This window comes from Bubalus kerabau, chromosome 8, assembly GCF_029407905.1.
Source record: "Bubalus kerabau isolate K-KA32 ecotype Philippines breed swamp buffalo chromosome 8, PCC_UOA_SB_1v2, whole genome shotgun sequence".
Classification (NCBI taxonomy): Eukaryota; Metazoa; Chordata; class Mammalia; order Artiodactyla; family Bovidae; genus Bubalus; species Bubalus kerabau.
In genome coordinates, this window is record NC_073631.1 from 11,134,953 (window position 1) to 11,158,764 (window position 23,812).

The following is a 23,812-nucleotide window of genomic DNA, read 5'->3' on the forward strand; positions in this document are numbered from 1 at the left end:
GATAACTTGAAAAATAAAATTGGACAAAATTACAAATGATATATCTTTCCAAAACTTGCCTCACAAAGCTAGGTTCCTTTCATAAGCGTGATACCCATGAGGTCCTTAATTCATTTCACCTATGTGTATTCCCACACTGTGTAGGAGTGAAGTACTGTGCCTGGCCATCATTTCCAAATATCCTGTTGTGGTTTGAAATCTTTTTTTTTTTTTTTTTGGCAGGCATGTATATATTTATTTCAAGTGATTCCAGGGTTATTTTATACACATATATAAGCTAATGCATACATCTGGTCTCACTTCCACACCCTTTTTGTGTTTTTTAAATTTTATTTTATTTTTAAATTTTACATAATTGTATTAGTTTTGCCAAATATCAAAATGAATCCGCCACAGGTATACATGTGTTCCCCATCCTCCTCCCTCCCCATACCATCCCTCTGGGTCGTCCCAGTGCACCAGCCCCAAGCATCCAGTATCGTGCATCGAACCTGGACTGGCAACTCGTTTCATACATGATATTTTACATGTTTCAGTGCCATTCTCCCAAATCTTCCCACCCTCACCCTCTCCCACAGAGTCCATAAGACTGTTCTATACATCAGTGATCTCTAAGGATGAGTCTGTCTTAGAAGACTAATGTGGGACCAAGTGTCATTTTAAAAATGAGCACATTGAAGCTGGTCCCCAGATTAATGATGAATGCCTGGAAATTAGCCATGTAATACACTTTAGTTGTTTGAGGTTGATGGTTGAATAATTAAATATTTGAATAATTGAAAGAAGATTGTAAATTATTGGAATCAACAATACTAAACTCTGTCATACATCTTTGTGGTGCTTATTTCTTCAAAGTTTGTGTGCTGTACTGTTATTGTTATAGTTATTTTTGGTAAGTATTTTGTCGTGAGTGCTAATTTTACACAGCTCTGATAAATCTGTAAATATTTCATGTATGTATTTTATTTATTTATTTTTGGGTACCCCAGGTCTTTGCTACCATGCACGGGCTCTCTCCTGTTGCAGAGAGTGGGGTCTCCTCCCCAGCTGCAGCAAGTGGGGTCTCCTCCCCAGCTGCAGCGAGTGGGGTCTCCTCTCCAGCTGCAGCGAGTGGGGTCCACTCTCCACCTGCAGCGAGTGGGGTCCCCTCCCCACCTGCAGCGAGTGGGGTCTCCTCCCCAGCTGCAGCGAGTGGGGTCCCCTCTCCAGCTGAAGCGAGTGGGGTCCCCTCCCCAGCTGCAGCGAGTGGGGTCCCCTCCCCAGCTGCAGCGAGTGGGGTCCGCTCCCCACCTGCAGCGAGTGGGGTCCGCTCTCTACCTGCAGCGAGTGGGGTCCCCTCCCCAGCTGCAGCGAGTGGGGTCCCCTCCCCAGCTGCAGCGAGTGGGGTCCACTCTCCACCTGCAGCGAGTGGGGTCCCCTCCCCAGCTGCAGCGAGTGGGGTCCCCTCCCCAGCTGCAGCGAGTGGGGTCCACTCTCCACCTGCAGCGAGTGGGGTCTCCTCCCCAGCTGCAGCGAGTGGGGTCCACTCTCTACCTGCAGCGAGTGGGGTCCCCTCCCCAGCTGCAGCGAGTGGGGTCTCCTCCCCAGCTGCAGCGAGTGGGGTCTCCTCCCCAGCTGCAGCGAGTGGGGTCCCCTCCCCAGCTGAAGCGAGTGGGGTCCCCTCCCCAGCTGCAGCGAGTGGGGTCCCCTCCCCAGCTGCAGCGAGTGGGGTCCCCTCCCCAGCTGCAGCGAGTGGGGTCCCCTCCCCAGCTGCAGCGAGTGGGGTCCACTCTCCACCTGCAGCGAGTGGGGTCCCCTCCCCAGCTGCAGCGAGTGGGGTCTCCTCTCCAGCTGAAGCGAGTGGGGTCCCCTCCCCACCTGCAGCGAGTGGGGTCCACTCTCCACCTGCAGCGAGTGGGGTCCCCTCCCCAGCTGCAGCGAGTGGGGTCTCCTCCCCAGCTGCAGCGAGTGGGGTCCACTCCCCAGCTGCAGCGAGTGGGGTCTCCTCCCCAGCTGCAGCGAGTGGGGTCCGCTCCCCACCTGCAGCGAGTGGGGTCCGCTCCCCACCTGCAGCGAGTGGGGTCCCCTCCCCAGCTGCAGCGAGTGGGGTCCCCTCCCCAGCTGCAGCGAGTGGGGTCCCCTCCCCAGCTGCAGCGAGTGGGGTCCACTCTCTACCTGCAGCGAGTGGGGTCCCCTCCCCAGCTGCAGCGAGTGGGGTCCCCTCCCCAGCTGCAGCGAGTGGGGTCCCCTCCCCTCCCCAGCTGCAGCGAGTGGGGTCTCCTCCCCAGCTGCAGCGAGTGGGGTCCCCTCCCCAGCTGCAGCGAGTGGGGTCCCCTCCGCAGCTGCAGTGCGCGGGCTCCCCACTGCGGTAGCTCCAATGGCTGTGGCACTGAGCCTAGTTTCTCTGCTGATATGAAACCTTCCCGGATCAGGGGCTGAACTTGTGTCCCCTGCATTGGCAGGTGGATTCTTGACCACTGAACTACCAGAGAAGTCCAAAATATTTTTACTTTTTTGTAGGACTTCCCTTGGATAGCTTAGACTTCCCTGGCCTTGGGCAGCACATGAAGCTGCCAATTCGGTTTCAGAGGAAACATACTTCTTCGTGGTCTTCTGGTGTTGGAACCAGCCACACCAGGGAATTCTCAGTCTGAATGGCCTTCTTTGGGCCAATTAGGTATTTATTGAAGTATATCTTCGGATTAAAGATATATTACCGTCTTGAAGTAGGTTTGCCTGGTGAAGACAGTGAAAATTCGAAGCAATAATAACTAAAAACAGGAGCTTGCATTCATAGGAGGCATACAAGAATGTACTAGTCTCCACGTTTTCTCTCTCTCTTCTCTGGGGACTGTCCTGTACAGCTTTTTTTGCATGATGACTCCATATCTAAAATATCATTTTATTTGAGTGAAATATTAGATCATCTAGATTTGTTTCTTTTAGTATGTTAAAACATAGGTATATCTTTTTATTTTTTAAAATAGACTTTATTTTTCTAGAGCAGCTTTAAGGTCAAAGCAAAATTGAGTGGAAAGTGCAGAGGATTTTCCTGTACTTTCTTCCCTGCCTCCCACCCCAACCCTCCCTACTGTTGGTATCTCTCACCAGAGTGGTGCATTTGTTACGATAGAGGAATCTACCTTGACACCTGATACTCACCCAAAGTCGGGAGTTTGCATTAGGGTTCACATTTGGTGTTCTAAACCCCCTTTTAAAGAGCTGGGCTTGCAACATTATTGAGAATCAAGGGTTTGAGGTTTGTCCAGGGCCATCAGTGTCAGTAACTAGGCTCTCAATAAACATTTGATGAATATGTGAGCAATTACAAGTTCCTGATAGAAAACATGTAAAACATGTGTTTTGTGTTTCTCTTTTCTCTTTAGGGTATATACCAAAAACCAAAATTGAAGACACAGTGTTACTAAAATAATTAACAATGATAGAAAAAGCTTCTGTTCTTTAAATGTTCTACCTGAATGGTCATTGGTATAGGCCAAAAGAAAAAAAAAAAAATATATATATATATATAAAAGATACACCATATAAACACTAAACAAAATCAAGCTGAAGTGGCAATATTAATATCAGACAAAATACTTCAGAGTGAAGAAAATTACCAGGGACAAAGAGATGCTTTATGTATTGATAAAAGGGCCTGATTCACAGAATGCAACAATCTTAAATGTTACATGTAGCAAAGTACAGCTTCAAAGCACACAAAGCCAAAACTAAGAGAATTCAAATAAGAAATGGACAGATCCCCAATTATGGTTGAGGATGTCACCATCCCTCAGTCATTGAAAGAAGAAAGATCTCTCCAGAGATCTAGCACATATATTGAAGAATTCAATGACAACATCAACCAACAGGCTGTAACTGACACTTACAGAAACCTCCATTCAACATCCGCAGAATATATATGTCATACATATGGAGATAAGCCATATCTATATTGGCATAGAAAGTGGAAAAATAGGTATATTTCATCTGATGATGTACCAGTACAATAGAAGAAGCTTATCCGTTGGTTGTTACCCATAATAACGTATCTGTTTGTTCACTTTATCTTACAGCCTCTCTGTTAAAAGGACTAAAACATGCTAATATAGTGCTGCTTCATGACATCATCCACACCAAGGAGACGCTGACACTTGTGTTTGAATATGTGGTGAGTAAGATGAGAATTCAGATTTTATAATTATGAGCAAAATTCTTATAGTATCATCATAGAGTTTTGTCTTGAGGTAGCTATACGGAAGCATTTTATCTGAGTACATGAGACTTATTTTGCATGCTTTTGAATGGTATGTGTTTTAAAGAAAAATCCAGAAAAAATGTTCAGTTGAAGTTTCGCTAGCTATATGATCTGTTATAACCTGTTTGTTACTAGTACACTTTCTAAATTTCGGTTTTATCAAGTAATATAAAACAATATGAAGGTGATCACTCCATCAAAGGAAGTTCACAGACAACAAAAATGTTTTCTCCTTTGGATTATAACTTGGGTTCAGAAAAGCATCCTTATTCGGGTGATTTTTGTAGAGAAAAGGCTGATACTTACAATTTAGACTTCACAGTTTTTCCCCTTGGTTAGTATTTCAGCTATTAATTAAAACTTCCAATTTGCATAGCACACAGTGTAATGATCTTATTGTGTTGAGACTTGGGCTTGAACTCATAATTAATCTTTCTCCGTTTCTCTTAGAAAAACATATGGTATTTGTGTAACACCATTTCAGCACTTAACTGTGGAATCATGAAATGTAACCATGATAATGAACATCCCAATTTTCACAGATGGATCTGAGAACATGTAATTTACAGGATACAAATGACATTGGTGGAGACTTTTATTGAGAAGAGTAGCTGTGGGTATTGGGACTGTATTAAGATCCCATTTTGTAATTACCAACTACTTTAAAAAAAAATTGAAATAGTCTCCATTTTTCCTTAAAAATATATAATAGAATGAATATTTACAACATTTTATCTTGCTAATGTCTGCCTAAGTCTGTTTGTCATTTGAAAATTGTTGTCTTATGAAAAAGCCATTCATCGTGTCTATTTACATATAAATGATGGATACATTTGAATAATATGGTAATGTGGCTACAAGGACAGCTAGAACTGAGCAGTTGCTTATATTACATGCGACCAAGAATGGATGCAGATTCAAACATCAATGCAAATATAATTTCTTTTGTTTAATTGATGATTTGGGGGTCAATAATGTATTCAGCTGATGTAAAATTGGAATTTTTGTTCCGTATTTTCCAGTATGTCTAGTTGCAGTATTTCCGTTAAATCCAAACTTTTTTCTCAGTATACTTCAGTAACTCATAAAAGAGGTTTCAAAAATATACTTGTTCCATCCCCCCAAATTGGATAATTTAATTGAGAAGAAGAAAAATTTAGTTTGGTCCCTAAAATCAGTAACACTGATAGAGTAATGAACAAAAATAATGTGAAATTGGGTCTTTCGAATCTTAAAAGAAAATGAAATATATTTGTGAGGCTAAAAATATGCCCATTGAAGCACACTGTCATGTGATGCTTTTATATTCTGTGGAAATTGCCATATACAAGGAAGGAAATGCACCATCCTGCAGTATTTGTCAACTGATTGCGACTGACTGCTAAACATTCTTCTTTGTGTGAGTGAACTTCTCCTTGGCCCCAGTTCTTGTGGAGACATGCCAGCTCCTCTTCAATAAGCCATATAATAGCATGCACATATGCAGTACTCTGTGGGCATTTCATGCCTTTCAGAAATGGAATATTGCCTGCCATCTAGCAGCCGTCAGACTGCAGCCATGCCCTACCGTGAGCCCTCAGGAGGCTCAGGATGTGAAAAACACAGGAAACTGGCATGATGTCAGTGAGCTCTGACGCTTGCATTGTGCCATCCTGGTGGCTCAGTGGTAAAGAATCCACCTGCAATGCAGGAGACTTGGGTTCAATTCCTGGGTCTGGAAGATCCCTTGGAGGAAGAAATGGCAACCCACTCCCATGTTCTTGCCTGGAAAATTCCACAGGCAGAGAAGCCTAGTGGACTACCGTCCGTGGGATGGCAAAGATTCAGACAGAGCTCAGCGACTGAACACATTATAATACATACGCACTGAATTCATTAACTTGGGAATTCTGGTTTTCTTTAATTAACAATGATCTTTTGATGTTCAGACAACCTGTCCCTTGTTGCAAAATTTCTGTATAACCTGGCTCCTCCCCTCGCCTCCTTGAAGCAGTTCTCAGGTTCACGTGAGATGCTGTCACCCAGGCTTGAAATCCTAAAATTTCCTGCCAGATGGAACATAACTCTCAACCTTTGGGTTATGACTATGTTTCAGGTTGACACCTAACTTCTCTGGGGCAGCGAAGATGTAGATTTCCCTGTTCTCTTTTAGAGAATGGGCACACTCATGTCATTCATTTCTTATGACTGCCCTCCTTGCCTCATCTCTAGTTCTTTTTTTCAGCTTTATTTCTTTATATTCCCAGTGTTCTTTGCCTTTCTCTTCACTGCCTTTCTTTGTTATTTTCTATTCACTTCATCTCCTACCCTTTTGCCTCTCTGATGAAGTTAGTACTTCTTGTTGCCTCAACTGTAGTTTGTTTGGCTTTTGTTTATTCTAAGTAAAATGTTCCATTGAATGTCTGAAATCAGAGTTGGGGAGGCTGGGACAACGGGCTGGAGAGGGGAAGAGCTCTGTGCTCTAGAAATTCCTTAGAAGAGTTTTCCAAGTTAGAGTTGGGAAGGTGTAGACTCCTTGACAGTATTAACCTGACTCAATGATAGTTGCCTAATACAGAAATAACTTCCTGAGTATTTCCTAAAGCTTTTGTTTTCTTACACTGTTTTTCATTGCTTGTTTTTTTTTTTAACATATGCCAATGGAAAATTAAGATTCTTACATACTTTAATGAATTAATTGGGGCTTCTCTCATAGCTCAGTTGGTAAAGAATCTGCCTGCAATGCAGGAGACCCCAGTTCAATTCCTAGATTGGGAAGATCCACTGGAGAAGGGATAGGCTACTCAATCCAGTATTCTTGGGCTTCCCTTGTGGCTCAGCCTGCAATACATTTTTATATGCCAATGGAAAATTAAGATTCTTACATACTTTAATTGAATTAATTAAATCAGATTGCTTTCCTCACAGTATCTGGCAGGAATAAATTTTCTTCTCTTGCATGTTTCACAGCAGTGGAAGGGTGATAGAAATTTCAAAGCATGATATGCCACAGGAATTAGAGCAGATCTAGTGGAGGGATGCAGAGCAGGAAACAGGAGGCACTTGTAGATTTGAGATGATGAGTGAAGGGTCAGAAAGGGAGGTGAAATAATGTTTAAGACAAGTATGACCACAGTACTGAAAACCAGCAATGAAAACGTATTGAGTTTTATGCTGGGCACTGTGCTGGGGGTTTTACATTCATTTTCACTTTTGATGTTCTCAGTAGTCTTATGGATCTGTGACTATTGCCACTTTACAAAGAAGAAACCTAAGGATTTGGGAGATGAAATGCTTTTTAGGATTTTGCAGCAAGAAAGATAGACTCAGATCCATTGCACTTTGAACCCTAGTGGCAATATTGTATCTCCTGTTTATGTTCCACTTTACTTAGGGTGAGCCTTTGGTCAGAAGGAGGAAAGGAAACTCTTTTTTCTTTCCACAACTCTTCCTTTTTCTGCACTTAAAGATACAGCTGTATTTAAATCCTAAATATGGTTCAAGTGCTTTACAGTTTAAATAAGTATTATAGACTCGCTGAAAACCCAACCCATTTAAAATTCTAATTATGAAATGTTTTATGTCTCCAAAAGGCAAACTTATAAGTGACATGTACATGCCTGATGTGTTTCACTGGGGTCTACTTAATACACACACACAGTCTTGTTATTTAGCAAGACCTAAATAAGACTCAGCGACTTCACTTTCACTTTTCACTTTCCTGCATTAGAGAAGGAAATGGCAACCCACTCCAGTTTTCTTGCCTGGAGAATCCCAGGGACGGGGGAGCCTTGTGGGCTGCCATCTGTGGGGTTGCACAGAGTTGGACACGACTGAAGCAACTTAGCAGCAGCAGCAGCAAATCAATATCAGGCTTCCCTTGTGTCTCAGCTGGTAAAGAATCTGCCTGCAAAGTGGGAGACCTGGGTTCAATCCCTGGGTTGGGAAGATCCCATAAAGAAGGGAAAGGCTACCCACTCCAGTTTTCTGGCTTGGAGAGTTCCAGGACTTTTAGTCCATGGGGTCACAAAGAGTTGGACACAACTGAGTGACTTTCACTTTTCCCTGATATCTCAGTTGGTAAAGAATCCACCTGCAATGCAGGAGACCCCAGTTTGATTCCGGGGTTGGGAAGATCCCCTGGAGAAGGGATAGGCTACCCACTCCAGTATTCTTGGGCTTCCCTTGTGGCTCAACTGGTAAAAAATCCGCCTGCAATGTGGGAGACCTGGGTTCAGTCCCTGGGTTGGGAAGATCCCCTGAAGGGAAAGGCTACCCACTCCAGTATTCTGGCCGGGAGAAGTCCATGAGGTAGCAAAGAGACACGACTGAGTGACTTTCACTTTCAAAATCAATATCAAACATTTTAATCTGCAGTTTCCCAAACTTAATGATGATATAGCCACATTTAAAAACTGTTAACATCAAAGTTATTTTCTAAAAGATATTGATTTTGTAGTTCTATGTAATTAACAGTATCTTTTTTGAGGGAGTAGACCAAGTATGTTAAACAGTGTAGGAAAATCCATGCCTCATACCATTAAAACCTAGATGTGCAGGGAAAGTAACATAATTTAAGATTCATTAGTTATTATTGGATCTTTCCTTTGGACTTTATTAACTAAGTTATCAAGGGTGTTTTGGAGGTATCTATGAAATTTGTTCCACAGTGTAAAAGATTCTTATTTATGGTAGTGTACACACTGTATATAGTTCTATTTTTGTGCTTTTAAAAAAGAGCTCTAAGCCTGGCTGCTTTATATTAAAATTCCCATGAATGGTATTTTAGGTTACAATAAAGTCTGCTGAAGGCCAGAATAATTAAATAAGTGATGAAAAGTTAGGGATGTGAAAGAATATTTGAGGAAATGACTTTGGAGGTCACTCTTAACGTGATTCTGAGACTTCCCTGGTGGTCCAGTGGTTAACACTCTGCCTTCCAATGCAAGGGGTGTGGGTTCGATCCCTGGTAGGGGAGCTGAGATCCCACATGCCTTGTGCCCCAAAAACCACAGCACAAACTAAGAAGCAGTATTGTAACAAATTTAATAAAGGCAATCACTGCAGATGGTGACTGCAGCCATGAAATTAAAAGACGCTTACTCCTTGGAAGAAAAGTTATGACCAACCTAGATAGCATATTAAAAAGCAGAGACATTACTTTGCCAACAAAGGTCCATCTAGTCAAAGCTATGGTTTTTCCAGTAGTCATATATGGATGTGACAGTTAGACTGTGAAGAAAGCTGAGTGCCAAAGAATTGATGCTTTTGAACTGTGGTGTTGGAGAAGACTCTTGAGAGACCCTTGGACTGCAAGGAGATCCAACCAGTCCATTCTGAAGGAGATTAGTCCTGGGTATTCATTGGAAGGACTGATGCTGAAGCTGAAACTTCAGTACTTTGGCCACTTGATGTGAAGAATTGACTCATTTGAAAAGACCCTGATTTGGGGAAGGATTGAGGGCAGGAGAAGGGGACGACAGAGGATGAGATGGTTGGATAGCATCACTGACTCAATGGACGTGGGTTTGAGTAAACCCCGGGAGTTGGCGATGGTATCACTGACTCGATGGACATGAGTTTGAGTAAGCTCTGGGAGATGGTGAAGGACAGGGAAGCCTGGCATGCTGCAGTCCATGGGGTCACAAAGAGTCAGACACCACTGAGCGACTGAACTGAACTGAACTAGGAAACAAGATCATTAAAAAAAAAAAAAGAAAGAAAGTGATTCAGTGGATAAGAGGAGATCGTTAGTGTAGGCTATCTCAGAGTATTGGGTAGAACTCCTAAAACATCTGAAAGTTACTTTCTTACACACTTTCAAAATGTTTAGACATAGGGATCTGCAAGCTGCAAGGTTGACATCCACTTGGACATGTGCCGCCCACACTGCTCATGACTCTTGTGTAGCCTGTGGGTCCCCTGGTTGGTCCTTCCTTCTTCCAGTTTTTAACCAAGCAGTGACTCTTATTAGCTTGGAAAGGTATGTGGTTTCATAATGGTCTGAAATATTATTATAGGCATGTTCTTTCTCTCCATAGGTTTGAAACATGGAAGAGAAATATAGAAAATGTGAAAATGCTAATAAATATTTTTCCTACTTAAACAGGAAGTTAAGCAATGTAGTTTTTACTTTTTTTTGCCAAAGACAAGTAAGTGCCACGTTGCCCTACTTAACACCATGCTAAAAAATCTAAAACAGACTCTGTAAGTGGAAATAATATCAATAAATTAGTAAACATGATTATGTAAATAAATATTACCATTAGTTAAAGTGTACAACCGTTCTGTTCTATTTTAAATTGCATGAGAGCAAAGTATGTGTAGCAGCATTCTTCATTACCTATTTAATAATTATGTACAAGAAGAAAACCAGCAGGCTTATAACTAATCATAATTATTCTTTCGAGCAATCATTTTATTTCTTCTACTGTGAAAAATTCCAAACTAATATGCACCATTATATAAAAGAAAAATCTGTATTCCACATTAAAAAAAAACAACTATGTCACCAAAAGTCATATAAAGTGATTTATGAGTCACCAAAAAAATCACATTTTTTCCCCTTTTTTTTCACATAAGGTATTTTTTATAGTGTTTTACATTATTAAAAGGACTCTCTCATAAATGTTATTCCATTCAATTCCATCTTTCAAGCGCTCTTGCTCAGGCTTGTCTGACACTTTGCACCCCTGTGGATGGGGATTTCCCAGGCAAGAATACTGAATAGGTTGCCATTTTCTTCTCCAGAGGATCTTCCCAACCCAGGAATCGAACATGTGTGTGCCCTGTGTCTCCTGCATTGCAGGCGGATTCTTTACCACTGAGCCACCAGTGAGGTACATAAGACCTGTATTTTTGTTCAGTTTTTTTCACTGATAGGGAGAAAGAATGCTTTGAGAAATTAAGACTTACTGAATCACCTGGATAGGCTAAAGGGTAAAAGATAAAACTTTAACCCATCTGTGGTGTCTAAAGATCTTTATTACTCCATTTTATCCTGCAGCCTTCTGATATTAACCATCTTCCTAGTTTTTTTTTTTAATTTATTTTGTATTAGAGTATAGCTGATTAATGATGTTGTGATAGTTTCAGATGGACAGCAAAGGAACTCAGCCATATATTATACATGTATCCATTCTCCCCCAAACTCCTCTCCCATCCAGGCTGCCACATAATATTGAGCAGAGTTTTCTCTGCTACACAGTAGGACCTTATTAGTTATCCATTTTAAATGTAGTAGTGTGTACATGTCTATCCCAAACTCCCAAACTATCCTCTCCCTTCTTCTCCCCACCATTAACCATGAGTTCATTCTTTAAGTCTGTGAGTTTTTTTCTGTTTTTTAAGTAAGTTCATTAGTATGATTTCTTTTTAGATTCCACATATAAGGGATGTCATATGATATTTTTCCTTCTCTGTCTTCACTCTGTGTGATAATCTCTAGGTTCTTCCATGTTGCTGCAAAAGGCATTATTTCCTTCTGTTTTGGCTAGTTATACTGATGGTCTGAGGTATGTATTATGTTATGATATGAGACTGGCAGCTGAAAAGTTATGTTCTGTCTTTTCACCCTGCCACACAATTTACCTAATTACTTGTTTTCTATGCCTCCTACATTTTGATTTCTAAAGATAATAAGAATGCTTTAATTTGCATGATTTTATATCACATCTGTTCTCAAAAATGAGCTCTCCATCAGTCTTCTCATTTCCAGATTAAACTATCCCAAGGCAGTTGAGAATTTTTCTGCTTTCCTGTGAGATCCAATATAAGTACACACACATGTGCATGTACAACTTTAGATTGTGTTGATCAGGGAAGACCTTGCTGAGAAGATGAGAGGTCTTTCAGTACAAAGGGAGGTATAGAAGGAAGACATACATATTCTAGTCAAGAACTTTCCAGATAGAAGGCTTGTGTGAGGAGCAGCAGGGTTCCTATGGCTGAAATGAAACGGGCAAAGGGGATGGTACAACAAGACAAAATGCAAGACACAGAGGGGTCCAGATTGCTTCAGGCCTTTTTATTTAAAAAAAACTTTACTGAAGTATAGTTGCTTTGCAATGTTGTATTGGTTTCTACTGTACTGCAAAGGGAATCAGTTATATGTATATCCCCTCTTCTGTGGATTTCCTTCCCATTTAGGTCACCACAGATCACTGAGTAGTGTTCCCTGGGCTGTACAGTAGCTTCTCATTAGTTACGTTTTCTTGTAGTGTTTTATTTTGATGAATTTTGCTTTTGCTTATAATGAGATGGGAAACCAGAAAAGGATGCTCAGCAGAGAAATGATCGGTTCTGACTTTCAGTTTAATTGAATCTCTCTGACTGCTTTCTTAAGACTAGATGGGCCAGTTCTGAAACAGGGAAACCAGTTAGAAGGCTGTCACAGTTGTGTGGCATGATGTCGGCAGTGGAGGTGGTGAGAAGTGGATGAATTGTAGACATTTTTCTAAGGTTGATCTGATAGCATTTGGTGTGGGATTTGAGAAATGAAGACAAGACAAGGATGATCCCAGTGATTTTGGCTGTTGTTCAGTCACTCAGTCATGTCCGACTCTGCGACACCATGGACTGCAGCATGCCAGGCTTCCCTGTCCTTCACCATCTCCCAAAGTTTGCTCAAACTCATGTCCATGGAGTTGGTGATGCCATCCAACCATCTCATCCTTTGTCATCCCCTTCTCCTCCTGCCTTCAGTCTTCCCCAGCATCAGGGTCTTTTCTAAGGAGTCAGTTCTTCACATCAGGTGGCCAAAGTATTGGAGCTTCAGTTTCAGCATCAGACCTTCCAATGAATATTCAGGGTTGATTTCCTTTAGAATTGAGTGGTTTGATCTCCTTGCTCTCCAAGGGACACTCAAGAGTTTTCTTCAGCACCACAGTTTGAAAGCATCAATTCCTCATTGCTCAACCTTGTTTAAAGCTGAAATGGCTATAATAGTGCAGCTGCTATAAGGAGACACAAGGCAGACTGCAGGAAGATGCCACTCAGCCTTTGCGGGGTTTAGTTTGAGATGCTTATTATATATGCAGGTGGAGATGTGACAGGGCTGTTGGGTATATGGGTCTGGAATGTAGGAGAGAGATCACAGGTGGAGATTTGCAAGTTGTCTGCATTATGATATTTAACAAAGGGATTAGATGAGATCACCAGGTGCGGTCATTGTTACCTTGTTGGCTCTAAAGGAACCTTGCCTTTGGATACTCACGCCTTTGTGTACTCCCTGCCCCTTATGATTAGGCTGGGCTTGTGACTTGCTCTAACCAATAAAGTAACATGCTGGAAGTGAGACAATGCCGGTTGTGGTCCTGACAGCTTCTTTGCCCTGTTGAGCACCTGCTCAGCCATGTTAGAATTCCAGTTGTTCTGCTGGGGAGCCCATGAGAAGAGGCCCTTGACTGTATGGAGAAGAACTGAGAACTCAGAAGACAGTGTGAAGTTAGACCTGAGACGTAGACCCCAGCCAAGCCATTTGCCCAGCAAGCCATCGTGCTTCTTGGGTGGGGGCAAAGGGCAAATTCCAGTCTCATGGACATTGTGTGGAGCCAACATGGTTTGTCCCCTGCTCTGCCTTTTCTGAATTTTGACCCAAGAATCATTAGAAGTAATTCACTGGTTGTTGATATAAGCCACTAAACTTTGGGTTAGTTTCTTGTCCAGCAGTCAATAACTAACCTCTGTGTGAGCAGATGGACCTAAAATGTAGAAGAGAGGTTCAAGGACTGAGCACTGGGGCACTTCAACTTTCAGCGTAACATTAAGGCGTCAAAGTGATGAAGAACACCAGCAATGGGTATTGAAAAGGAATGCCAGGAAGGAAGGGGATTTTTTTGTGAACTCTGATAAAGCTGTTTCAGCTGAAATAGCTAGATAGACTGGGGTTTTACGAGAGCAGAGACTGCCTCTCCAGTGCCTGGCAGAGTGGCACATAATATTAGCCAATTGTTGTTGTATGAATGAATACGTGACATTTGAAGCAGGAAGAGCCAGCAACTATAAGGGGCCAGAGACTGCACAGGCCCCTTAGAAAGTGTCTGGCCTTTCGACTTTTGTCACGACAGGGAAGTCTTGCCTTCCATCAAAATTCATGAAGCAGAGGATTTTCTCAATAGAGTGAATATTTTCAGATGTAGGACTTAAAGTTCCTTGCTCTTCCCAACCTCTCTCCTTCCAAAAAAAAAAAAAGAAGAAAAAAAAACTTATAAACATCCACTTCAATAAGTTCATTATGTAGTCCCAGATAAATGACATCTAGAATGTGAAAAAAAATACTATTGCATGTAATCTTTGAGAACTCATCAAGAATGGAGATGAGGTTTTTAAAAGGTGGTAGGAAACAAACCTATAAGCTTACTATAGAACATGAGTGAAATGCAAAAATAGATTTTTAGACATTCAAGTCTAATTGTTACCTTTTATAAATAGTAAGGAACATTGTTACTCCCTGATTTCAGCCAAGATTGTGACAGGGACTCTCATGAGATCCTTATAAACATTAACAGTGAAACTCAACTATTCAAAGATTATTCTTTCAGTTTATTCTGGTTGAACAACTTCACCCAAAGCCAATTGATTAATGAATTGACATCAGGATGGAGAAAAGTCTGTTGGGGTATGCTAGAGGGCGTTGTCCTTGGCCTTGTCCTATTTGATATTTTTATTAATGACTTAGTTGAAGGCACTGAGATCATGTGCTTGACCTATTGCATATGTGTTGTCGCTGGGAGCCATAATTAACACTTGGATGATGGAATCAGGGCTCAAAAAAGATCTGATGAAATGATAAGTGGAACCTACAAGGTGAATTGCTGTGGGGATAAGTAAAACAGTGTATTTGATTTAAAAAAAAAAGACAGCCCAACATAATACAGAAAAATAAGGCTAAAAGCAGTTTATGTGAAAAAGTCTAGTAATTTATTTGGTTCAGAGAATTGAAGTGGACAGGAGAGTGCGCTGAGGAGGGCTTTATGAACAGATACAACATGGAAATAGTAAAGATGCCAGGATTTAGGAGAATTGAAGCCGTTTTGGGGAGAGCAGAGAAAAGGGAACATAAATATTCCAGATAGGATAAGAAAGCCAAATGTGAGAGTTCTGGAGAGGCTAGTTTCGGCTTAATCCTGGGGAGAATGTTAAATGCTTTGTTACAAATTTAAATTCAGTGCCTTGAACACCTTATCACTAAAAGCATTCAGTAGAGGATAAGTGGATTTACATCGAATATTGTAGGGAGGGTTCCTAACCTGTAGTTATGCAAGGGATTGAAATATGTAACTTAGATGTGTTATTTCATATAGTTCCGACTGATGCCATGAAGTGGGGAATCCCTCCATTTTGCAGATGAGGAAATTCATACCTAGATGTTAAGGCTCCATGCACGCCCTTTCCAGTGGCTGCACCATATCGTATCCTGTGTTGAGTGTGAATCTGCGTTACTCCAAGTTTACATAGCAAAGGACTGCCCAAAATTTTTACATTGCTGTTTAAACTAATCCTGTTTGGTATATTTTTGGGAAGCAGAAATACAATTTGCTATAAACTTTTACCTAATAATTCAGTTTTTCCCCCTCCAACACATATAGACTGTCTTCTCTATGCCAGGGACTGTCCTTAAACTCAAGGGATATAAATATATAGCCCTTACTTTTAAGAAGATTTTCAATTGGATAATAGTTGCTTTACAATGTTGTATTGGTTTCTGCCATACAGCAACATAAATCAGCCATAAGTATGCATGTATCCCCTCCCTGTCCAGCATCCCTCCCACCGTCCGCATTTCTCCCCTGTAGGTCATCGCAGAGCATTGTACACAGAACATTGTACAGCCCTTGCTGAAGAGGCTGAAATATGGTGATCGCAGATAATATCTCTGATCTCGGATAATCTCCATGTGCCATTTGAGTTCTCAGTCACTGTTACAGATCTTCATGTGTCATGGACTAGAACATATTTATGTTTTAGTGACAGCAGTAAGAAGACGATTTGACTCATGGACTTTTCTTGATTGAAAAACTTTCAAGGATGACTCAGTTTCATATATGGAGAACTAGTTACGCCGCGTGATAGTATGATCTTATATTCTGAAAGGGTGAGTTGCCGTGCAGAACCGATTACTGCAAGTGAACAGATGTAAACATTGTGGATGACAGAGCGTGCACACAGCATAAGATACAGCTATTCTGAATCATAAGGAGAAAGTAAAGAAATGAAAACAAACCAGCTTTCCACCATTGCTCTGTTGGGAATGTTCTGTTTATCTGATTGGTAGGACAAAGTCCATTATCTTCTTTTCTATCCTTTTCCCTCATGGCTTTTTCGCATCTGATAGGAGTCATGGTCTCCTTTGTGCTGTGCTGAACTGTTAGTCGCTCAGTCGTGTCCGACTGTTTGCGACCCCATGGACTGTAGCCCACCAGGCTCCTCCTTCCATGGGATTCTCCAGGCACGAATACTGGAGTGGGTTGCCACGCCGTTCTCCAGGAGATCTTCCCAACCCAGGGATGGAACCCAGGTCTCCCACAGTGCAGGTGGATTCTTTACCAACTGCGCCACCAGGGAAGCCAATGAATAGTAGAGTGGATAGACTATCCCTTCTCCAGGGAAATTCCCAACTCAAGAATCAAACCAGGGTCTCCTGCGTTGCCGGTGGATTCTTTGCCAGCTGAACTACCTGGGAAGCCCTTAAGGTCTCCTTTGAAGTGCAGTCACTCAGTCGTGTCCAACTCTTTGTGACCCAATGGACTGTAGCCTACCATGCTCCTCTGTCCATAGGATTTTCCAGGCAAGAGTACTGGAGTGGGTTGCCATTTCCTTCTCCAGAGGATCTTCCCAACCCAGGGATTGAACCTGGGTCTCCCGCATTGTAGGCAGATGCTTTACCATCTGAGCCACCAGAAAGTTCTCCTTTAGTCATTTTCAAATGTGTTATTAGTTCCTTATCACACTGGGTGCTGAGATTTTAGTTACCTCATACCTATCTTTTCTGTGTCCTATTTTATTTCATATGGTTGCCATCCATTTATTAGAAGGTCTTGATCATAGTTGAGTATTTTAATCTACAGGATTTAAGATGGAACTGTGTCTGATGTTTAACTATTGTGATAGTAAATACCTGCTTATTTACAAAGATACACAATTTATGAGTACCTTCCACTATAGATGGTACTTCCATTCATTTTTAATTGGAGGATAATTGCTTTACAATGTTGTATCAGGTTTCTGCCATACCACACTGTGAATCAGTCATAACTATATATATATATATATATCGCCTCCCTCTTGAGCCTCCCTCGCACCCACCCCAATCCCACCCCTCTATGTCATCACAGAGCTCCAGGGTGGGCTCCCTGTGTTCTATAGCAGCTTCCCACTAGCTGTCTATTTTACACACAATAGTGTATACATGTCACTGCTACTTTCTCAAGTTCGTCCCCCTAATTCCCCTGTTGTGTCAACAAGTCCATTCTGGACAACTGTGTCTTCATTCCTTCCCTGCAAATAGGTTCTGAATCAGGCAACTTTTATGAGACTACACTATGCCACTATGGCTTCTTTAAAAATTATTTTTCTTACTCTCATTTCGAATTTCATCATTTAAACTACAGACATGTAGTGGGGAAGTTGCTATAATCTGTGATATGTGGAAAGAGTGGACTGAAAAAACAGACTTCATTGGTAGAAGGAAGTCATACAGAAGATAACAGTAATAAAAAGAGAATTCCTTTAGAAAGGAAAAAACATATTTCACATATTAATTGTTTTTTTTCCTCACAGAAATTGTTTTCATGTTTCCTAAGTTAAGGAAGTAATAATCTTGAAAAAAACCATGCACACATCATGGGGCAGGTGGAAGCAGGAAAGAGATGCATTAATAAGTCTGACAATAATAATCAGCTTGGGTGAAGAAATTGGACAAATGTTCCAGCTAAAGTACTAAAATTGCCGTCTGATGAAAGTACTCAAGACCAGGATGAAGATGATCAATAATTCCAATTACCTTCACATTATGTTTGAATAGACCATGAAGTAATTGGAGAAAAAAATCATTAGCAAATCTATCTCTAAGTGAAGTATAAATTATTATATATCATACAAAATGGAGTGTCTACAGCTTCTCACCAATTTTCAAAATCAGTAATTTGAAAAATGCATATCCTTACAATGACCATTATAATGAATGATTTTCTTTCATATAATTATTATTTATTACATTTCAAATTCATTTGTTAGCATCACTTTAGTTTTGTGCTTTGGTAAAAGGCAGTTAAAACCACTCCAGAGTCAAGTCATTCATGTTTGTTTCTATGATGGTTGTTCTATGCACATTGTACATTGTATGTCTATAAACAGCCACTTCATTCTGTGGCTTGTTATGAGAAATAGCTGTTTTTATTTTCAACTCTTTTACCTGATTCTTTCAAATTTTTCTCTAAATACCTTAATAAGACTTTCTTTTATTGCTACTTCTTAATTTTTCACCTTTTGGCATCATCCATTGATTCCTACAGTGAAAAATGGGAATTTTTAAAATTTAAAAAAAAATTTTTCCCCCATTTTCAAACAAGTGAACCTATCCTAATCTGCCACTGTCCCAACCTTCCATCCTCTCAATATGGGTATATTATAATTTTTATTAGATCACAAATTCAGTATTCACATATTATGTCAATATAAATATTGTTTATAGCCGAGGTGTGTAGTACACTGTGTAATGAAAAATGGGAAATTATTAATGTCAGGGAAACCAAACTGGTAAAGAATCCACCTGCAAGGCAGGATACTGGAGTGGGTAGTCTTTTCCTTCTCCAGGGGATCTTCCCAACCCAGAGATTGAACCCAGGTATCCCACATTGCAGGCAGATTCTTTACTAGCTGAGCCACCAGGGAAGCCCAAGAATACTGGAGTGGGTATCCTCTCCCTTCTCCAGTGGATCTTCCCAACCCAGGAATCGAACCAGGGTCTCCTGACTTGCAGGTGGATTCTTTACCAGTTTGGTTTCCCTGAAATTAATAATTTCCCATTTTTCATTTCTACTGTTAATTCAAGACCTTCTCCAGTCTCTGCCTGCTGTATCTCGTCACTAATTTCCTGGGGTGCCCTTTCTATCACTACTAGGTTGGAGCTCTTTTTCTTCTATCCCATGTTTTGTTTGGGAGTGGACATAATTTCTGATAGCTTTCTGGGAAAGAATATGGGGGAGATTTTTATTTTTTTGAGATGCTGCATTTCCGAAACTATCTTTATTCTGCACTTACATTTGATTGGCATTTTGGCTAGATATAGGTTTCTTGGTTAGAAATAATTTCAGTAGAATTTCAATGTAATTGCTCCATTATTGTCTAGTTTCCATTGTTTCTGTTAAAACACTTCTCTTTATTTCCAGTGTTCTGAAATTTCATGCTGAATCAAAAAGTTGGTCAAGATATAGCTTTATTTTCTTTGGGTGCACTTTTTCATTCTGGAAACTCATGTATGTCTTTCCTTTTTTTTTTTTTAATACAACTTTATTGAGATACAATTCACATAACAAAATTTACTCTTTTAAATAAGTGTAAAATTCAGTGGTTTTTAGTATATTCTCAGAGTTTGGGAACCATTACTTCTAAATTTTAGAAAATTTATCACCCTGAACAGAAATCCTATACCCATTAGCAGTCACTCTGGAATCTCCACCCTTCTAACTGCTAGCTACCAGTAATCTACTTTATATCTTTATAAGGATTTTCCTGGACATTATATATAAATGGAATAATTAATATGTGACTTTTTGTGCAGGCGTCTTTCACTTATTATAATGTTCTTGGAGTTCATTCATGGTGTAGCTTTCATTCTTTTTTATGGCTGAATAATAGTCCATAGTATGGCTTGATGACAAATTGAAATGATAATGATATAATCATAGATCAGGCATACAAAAACAGTGTCAGGCAGTCATTGAGGATCTGGTTTCAGACACTGAGGCTTTGAATTTTCTCTGAACTCAAGTCAAACTGTATGACCCCACCACCTGTGTTTAGAACATCATCCCTTAACTGCAACTTTGTGGGTTCAAAGTCCCGCCTTGTAACTACACAGCCATTTCAGACCCCAATCCATCCTTGCTTAATACGCATCCTTAGTTCTTGCCAGTTCAAATTATAATTCTTGACAAACAATTTATGTCATTAACTGTGACCTTGCAATTTCTGCCTTTATAAGTTTCCTCCGTTTTGTGCTGTAACAGAGCACAATTCAATTGTGTATAAGCGCCTGTTTTCAGTTCTTTTGAGAACATACATAGGCGCAGGAGTGCTGAGTCATCTGATAACGGTCTTTAAATTTTGAGGGACCATCTTAAGACTGTGTTCCAAACTGGATGCACCATTTCACAATGTAAGCTGCAGTGTGTGGGGTTTCCAGTTTACCCACACTCTCCCCAGTGCTTGTTCTTGTCTGTCCTTCCTGGTGCAGGAGGTCTGTGCCAGTTTCTCATTGTCACTCCTCGTGACTTAATTTTTATTTTACTTATTTTTTATTTTATTTTAATTGTCATTCCTCGTGACTGGTGACTAATGAGGTTGAGCTCTTTTAAGGTCCTTCTGGTGCAAGAAAGTATTTTAAATTATTTTGAGTTCTTCACTTCACTTTTTCTTTTTCTTTTTAGCTCTTTTATTATGTAAATGTCAGACCTCCTGGATTGCTCTTCCAATTTTCTTGCCTTTCCTCTCCTATTTTCTAATTATTTTTTCCTTTAGCTCAGCATTAAGGGACTCAACTTTGTGTTTCATCTATTTTATTGAAATTGAAAATTTCCATATTAATTTCTTAGAGACCTTTTCGTTCTCAGAATATTCCATTTTATAATAGCCTTTTCTTGTTTCACGGTTGCTATACCTTTTCAAATGGTGCGGTAACAACTTGATTGGGAGCTCCAAGTGCGTTGGATAGCTGGTTCACCATGAATTTCACTGTAGGAATTGTCTCAGCCATTTTGTTGAGACTCCTTTGATATCACTATCTTCCCTGCAGTGCTGTAAGAATTCTGGTGAAGATTCTCCTAAAACCCTGCCTAGAAGATAAAGTCCTAGCTGACAATCTTCTGAAAGCAAAATAGAGGACAGAAATCCACTTAATCCTCCTGTTTCAAGGTGGTATGCCTGTCCTTAACTGGCTGGGTTTCCCAGTTAACTGTTTTACCATCTCTGGGTTTCGGAGAGGCAATTACCTGTGTAAGCAAAGTGGGATATAGGTATAACGATTAAAATCTACTGAAAAGGTTTCCGACTACTCTCGCATATTTCTGACCTCTATATGTAGACCTCCTGTTCATTTTCACCTCCGGGTGCCAGCTCTGAGCCATTTGGTTGTTCTGTCATACAAATAAGGTCGCTTCTAGGCTTTCCCTGCTGCCATTGTAATAATCCACTGTTGTTTGTTTGTCTTTTGCTATGCTGAACTTGCTACCATCTGTTTCAGAGCTCCTAAAATTTTGGTGAGTACCTATTCAAGAGTACAGAATGGGTATGCATGTCCAGCTTGCCATCTTTACCTTCAAATTACATCCATTCTTCAGTTTAAATATGAACAAATGTTTGAGCTTGTCACTGTATAAACCACTGTGTAATTAGGAATTTTTTCACATCGCTGGTTGTGAAGCATATAAATCTTTGCTACTTATCAGAGTTTATCACATGTGACAAGGCTAATGGGAGTAAAAACATTTGAATTAACTGTTACTAGATTCCTTGGCGGCTCAGACAGTAAAGAATCTGCCTGCAGTGCAGGAGACCTGGGTTTGATCCCTGGGTTGGGAAGATCCCCTGGAGTAGGAAATGGCAACCCACTCCAGTATTCTTGCCTGGAGAATTCCATGGACGGAGGAGCCTGGTGGGCCACAGTCCATGGGGTCGAAAAGAATTGGGCATGACTGATTGACTAACACTTTCACTTTCAGATTATTATCCCATCAGTAAAATTTTAGGCACACAATCAGTGTCTAGAGCATGAATATGCCTTTATTAGGATGCCTTGTCTTGATGAAAAATATTTACTATTATTACTTGGTCCATGAGTCATTTTGCTTTTTTTTTTATTATAGCTTGTTCTGATGATTGTAGGAAGTTGATAGCCTGTATAAACACACACTTACACATTTGAGAGCATTTTAAAAGTTATTAAGAACTTTTTTACAATGCAAGTTGTATGTATAAGGAATGAACAATGGTGAAGGCTTCTGATTTTAAAACATAATTAAGAATGTATAGGTTGCTCATTTTGAAGATTCATTATGCTTTTGATAGGTGTATAGTATGAGAATCTCCCTTTTGAGAATATGAACTTTAGTGCTCTAAGTTAACTTCCAGCTTCAAGTGAGTCATTTACTCCTTTTTCCCTGGCAGATACCAGTTCAGCTATAAAATCTCCGACAGATGCTCATGGCTCATTTTGATTTCATAATTCAGAAGCTGAAAAACTAATTTGTCATGGCAGCTATTTGCTAAGTAAAGAATTTTCCATCTTCTGGGTCTTTCCTTTTTTCTTGAATATGTGCTCTTTGTTTTAAAGCTTTGGATCTCAGCTATTAGTTTTCATTTTGGCCATCCTCAGGGACATTTGAAAGACTGACCTGGTCTCTTTTCTCCTCTTTCTTTTCTCTTCCCTTTCTATTTGGATTAGAAGCAACAGGGAAATATGATATGTTGAGTATTTTAGCCAGGATTTTAGGAAGTGTGTTGAGGAACAGTGTCTAATTCTAGCAACAAGATAGAAAACTAGTGAGGGGAAAGGGTGTGGGGCGGGGTGATCAATAACAGAATATTTATTAATCAAGAAGACAAGAAAGGATTAGTTTTTTTGCTTGGTTTTCTTTAAATCAGATTTCACCAGCATAAAAATACAGTGAACTGAGTAGTGTCTTGTAAAGGGTGAGCAGGGCAACAGGAGTGTTCCTGCCTGTCGTTCTGATATCTGTGTGAGATGCAGGAGCAGCTCCTCTTCCTGAGCGCGGCGGCGTGTTCCTCGTAGTACGTAGTATGTCTCCTAGTACAGTTACAGTAGGCACTCTATAAATCTTTGCCAAATTGTTATATTCTTTTTTCCCATAAAATAAATGCATCAGATGTGAGTGTGTGTGTGTGGGTAACACAAATGTAGTCATTTTTCAAGGATTTCATTAAGACACCCTTATAGAGATACGGGCTCCATATCCTCTTTAAAGGGGAGCGCGCTGACTAGCTACAGCTGCTGCTGCTGCTGCTAAGTCGCTTTAGTCGTGTCCGACTCTGTGCTACCCCATAGACGGCAGCCTACCAGGCTTCCCTGTCCCTGGGATTCTCCAGGCAAGAACACCAGAGTGGGTTGTCATTTCCTTCTCCAATGCAGGAAAGTGAAAAGTTAAAGTAAAGTCGCTCAGTCGTGTCCAACTCTAGCGACCCCATGGACTGCAGCCTACCAGGCTCCTCTGTCCATGGGATTTTCCAGGCAAGAGTACTGGAGTGGGGTGCCATTGCCTTCTCCGACTAGCTACAGCAAGTATAGCTGTATGTCGCCAGAATGCATCCCTCAGCAGCAGCTCAGGCTCTGACCAGGGAGGAGGGGCGTGTCTTGAATGA

The 23,812-nt window shown here is 40.7% G+C and overlaps 1 protein-coding gene across 6 annotated transcripts in view; it reads left to right on the forward strand.

The window, feature by feature from the left end:
• Positions 1-23,812, forward strand: part of CDK14 (cyclin dependent kinase 14) — a 666,835-nt gene that overhangs the window by 262,007 nt on the left and 381,016 nt on the right. For all 6 annotated transcript variants that reach the window (XM_055589679.1, XM_055589680.1, XM_055589676.1 and 3 more), the window contains one exon: positions 4,056-4,150. In XM_055589679.1, the coding sequence (XP_055445654.1) occupies positions 4,056-4,150 (95 nt within the window). The remainder of the gene's footprint in view (positions 1-4,055; positions 4,151-23,812) is intronic.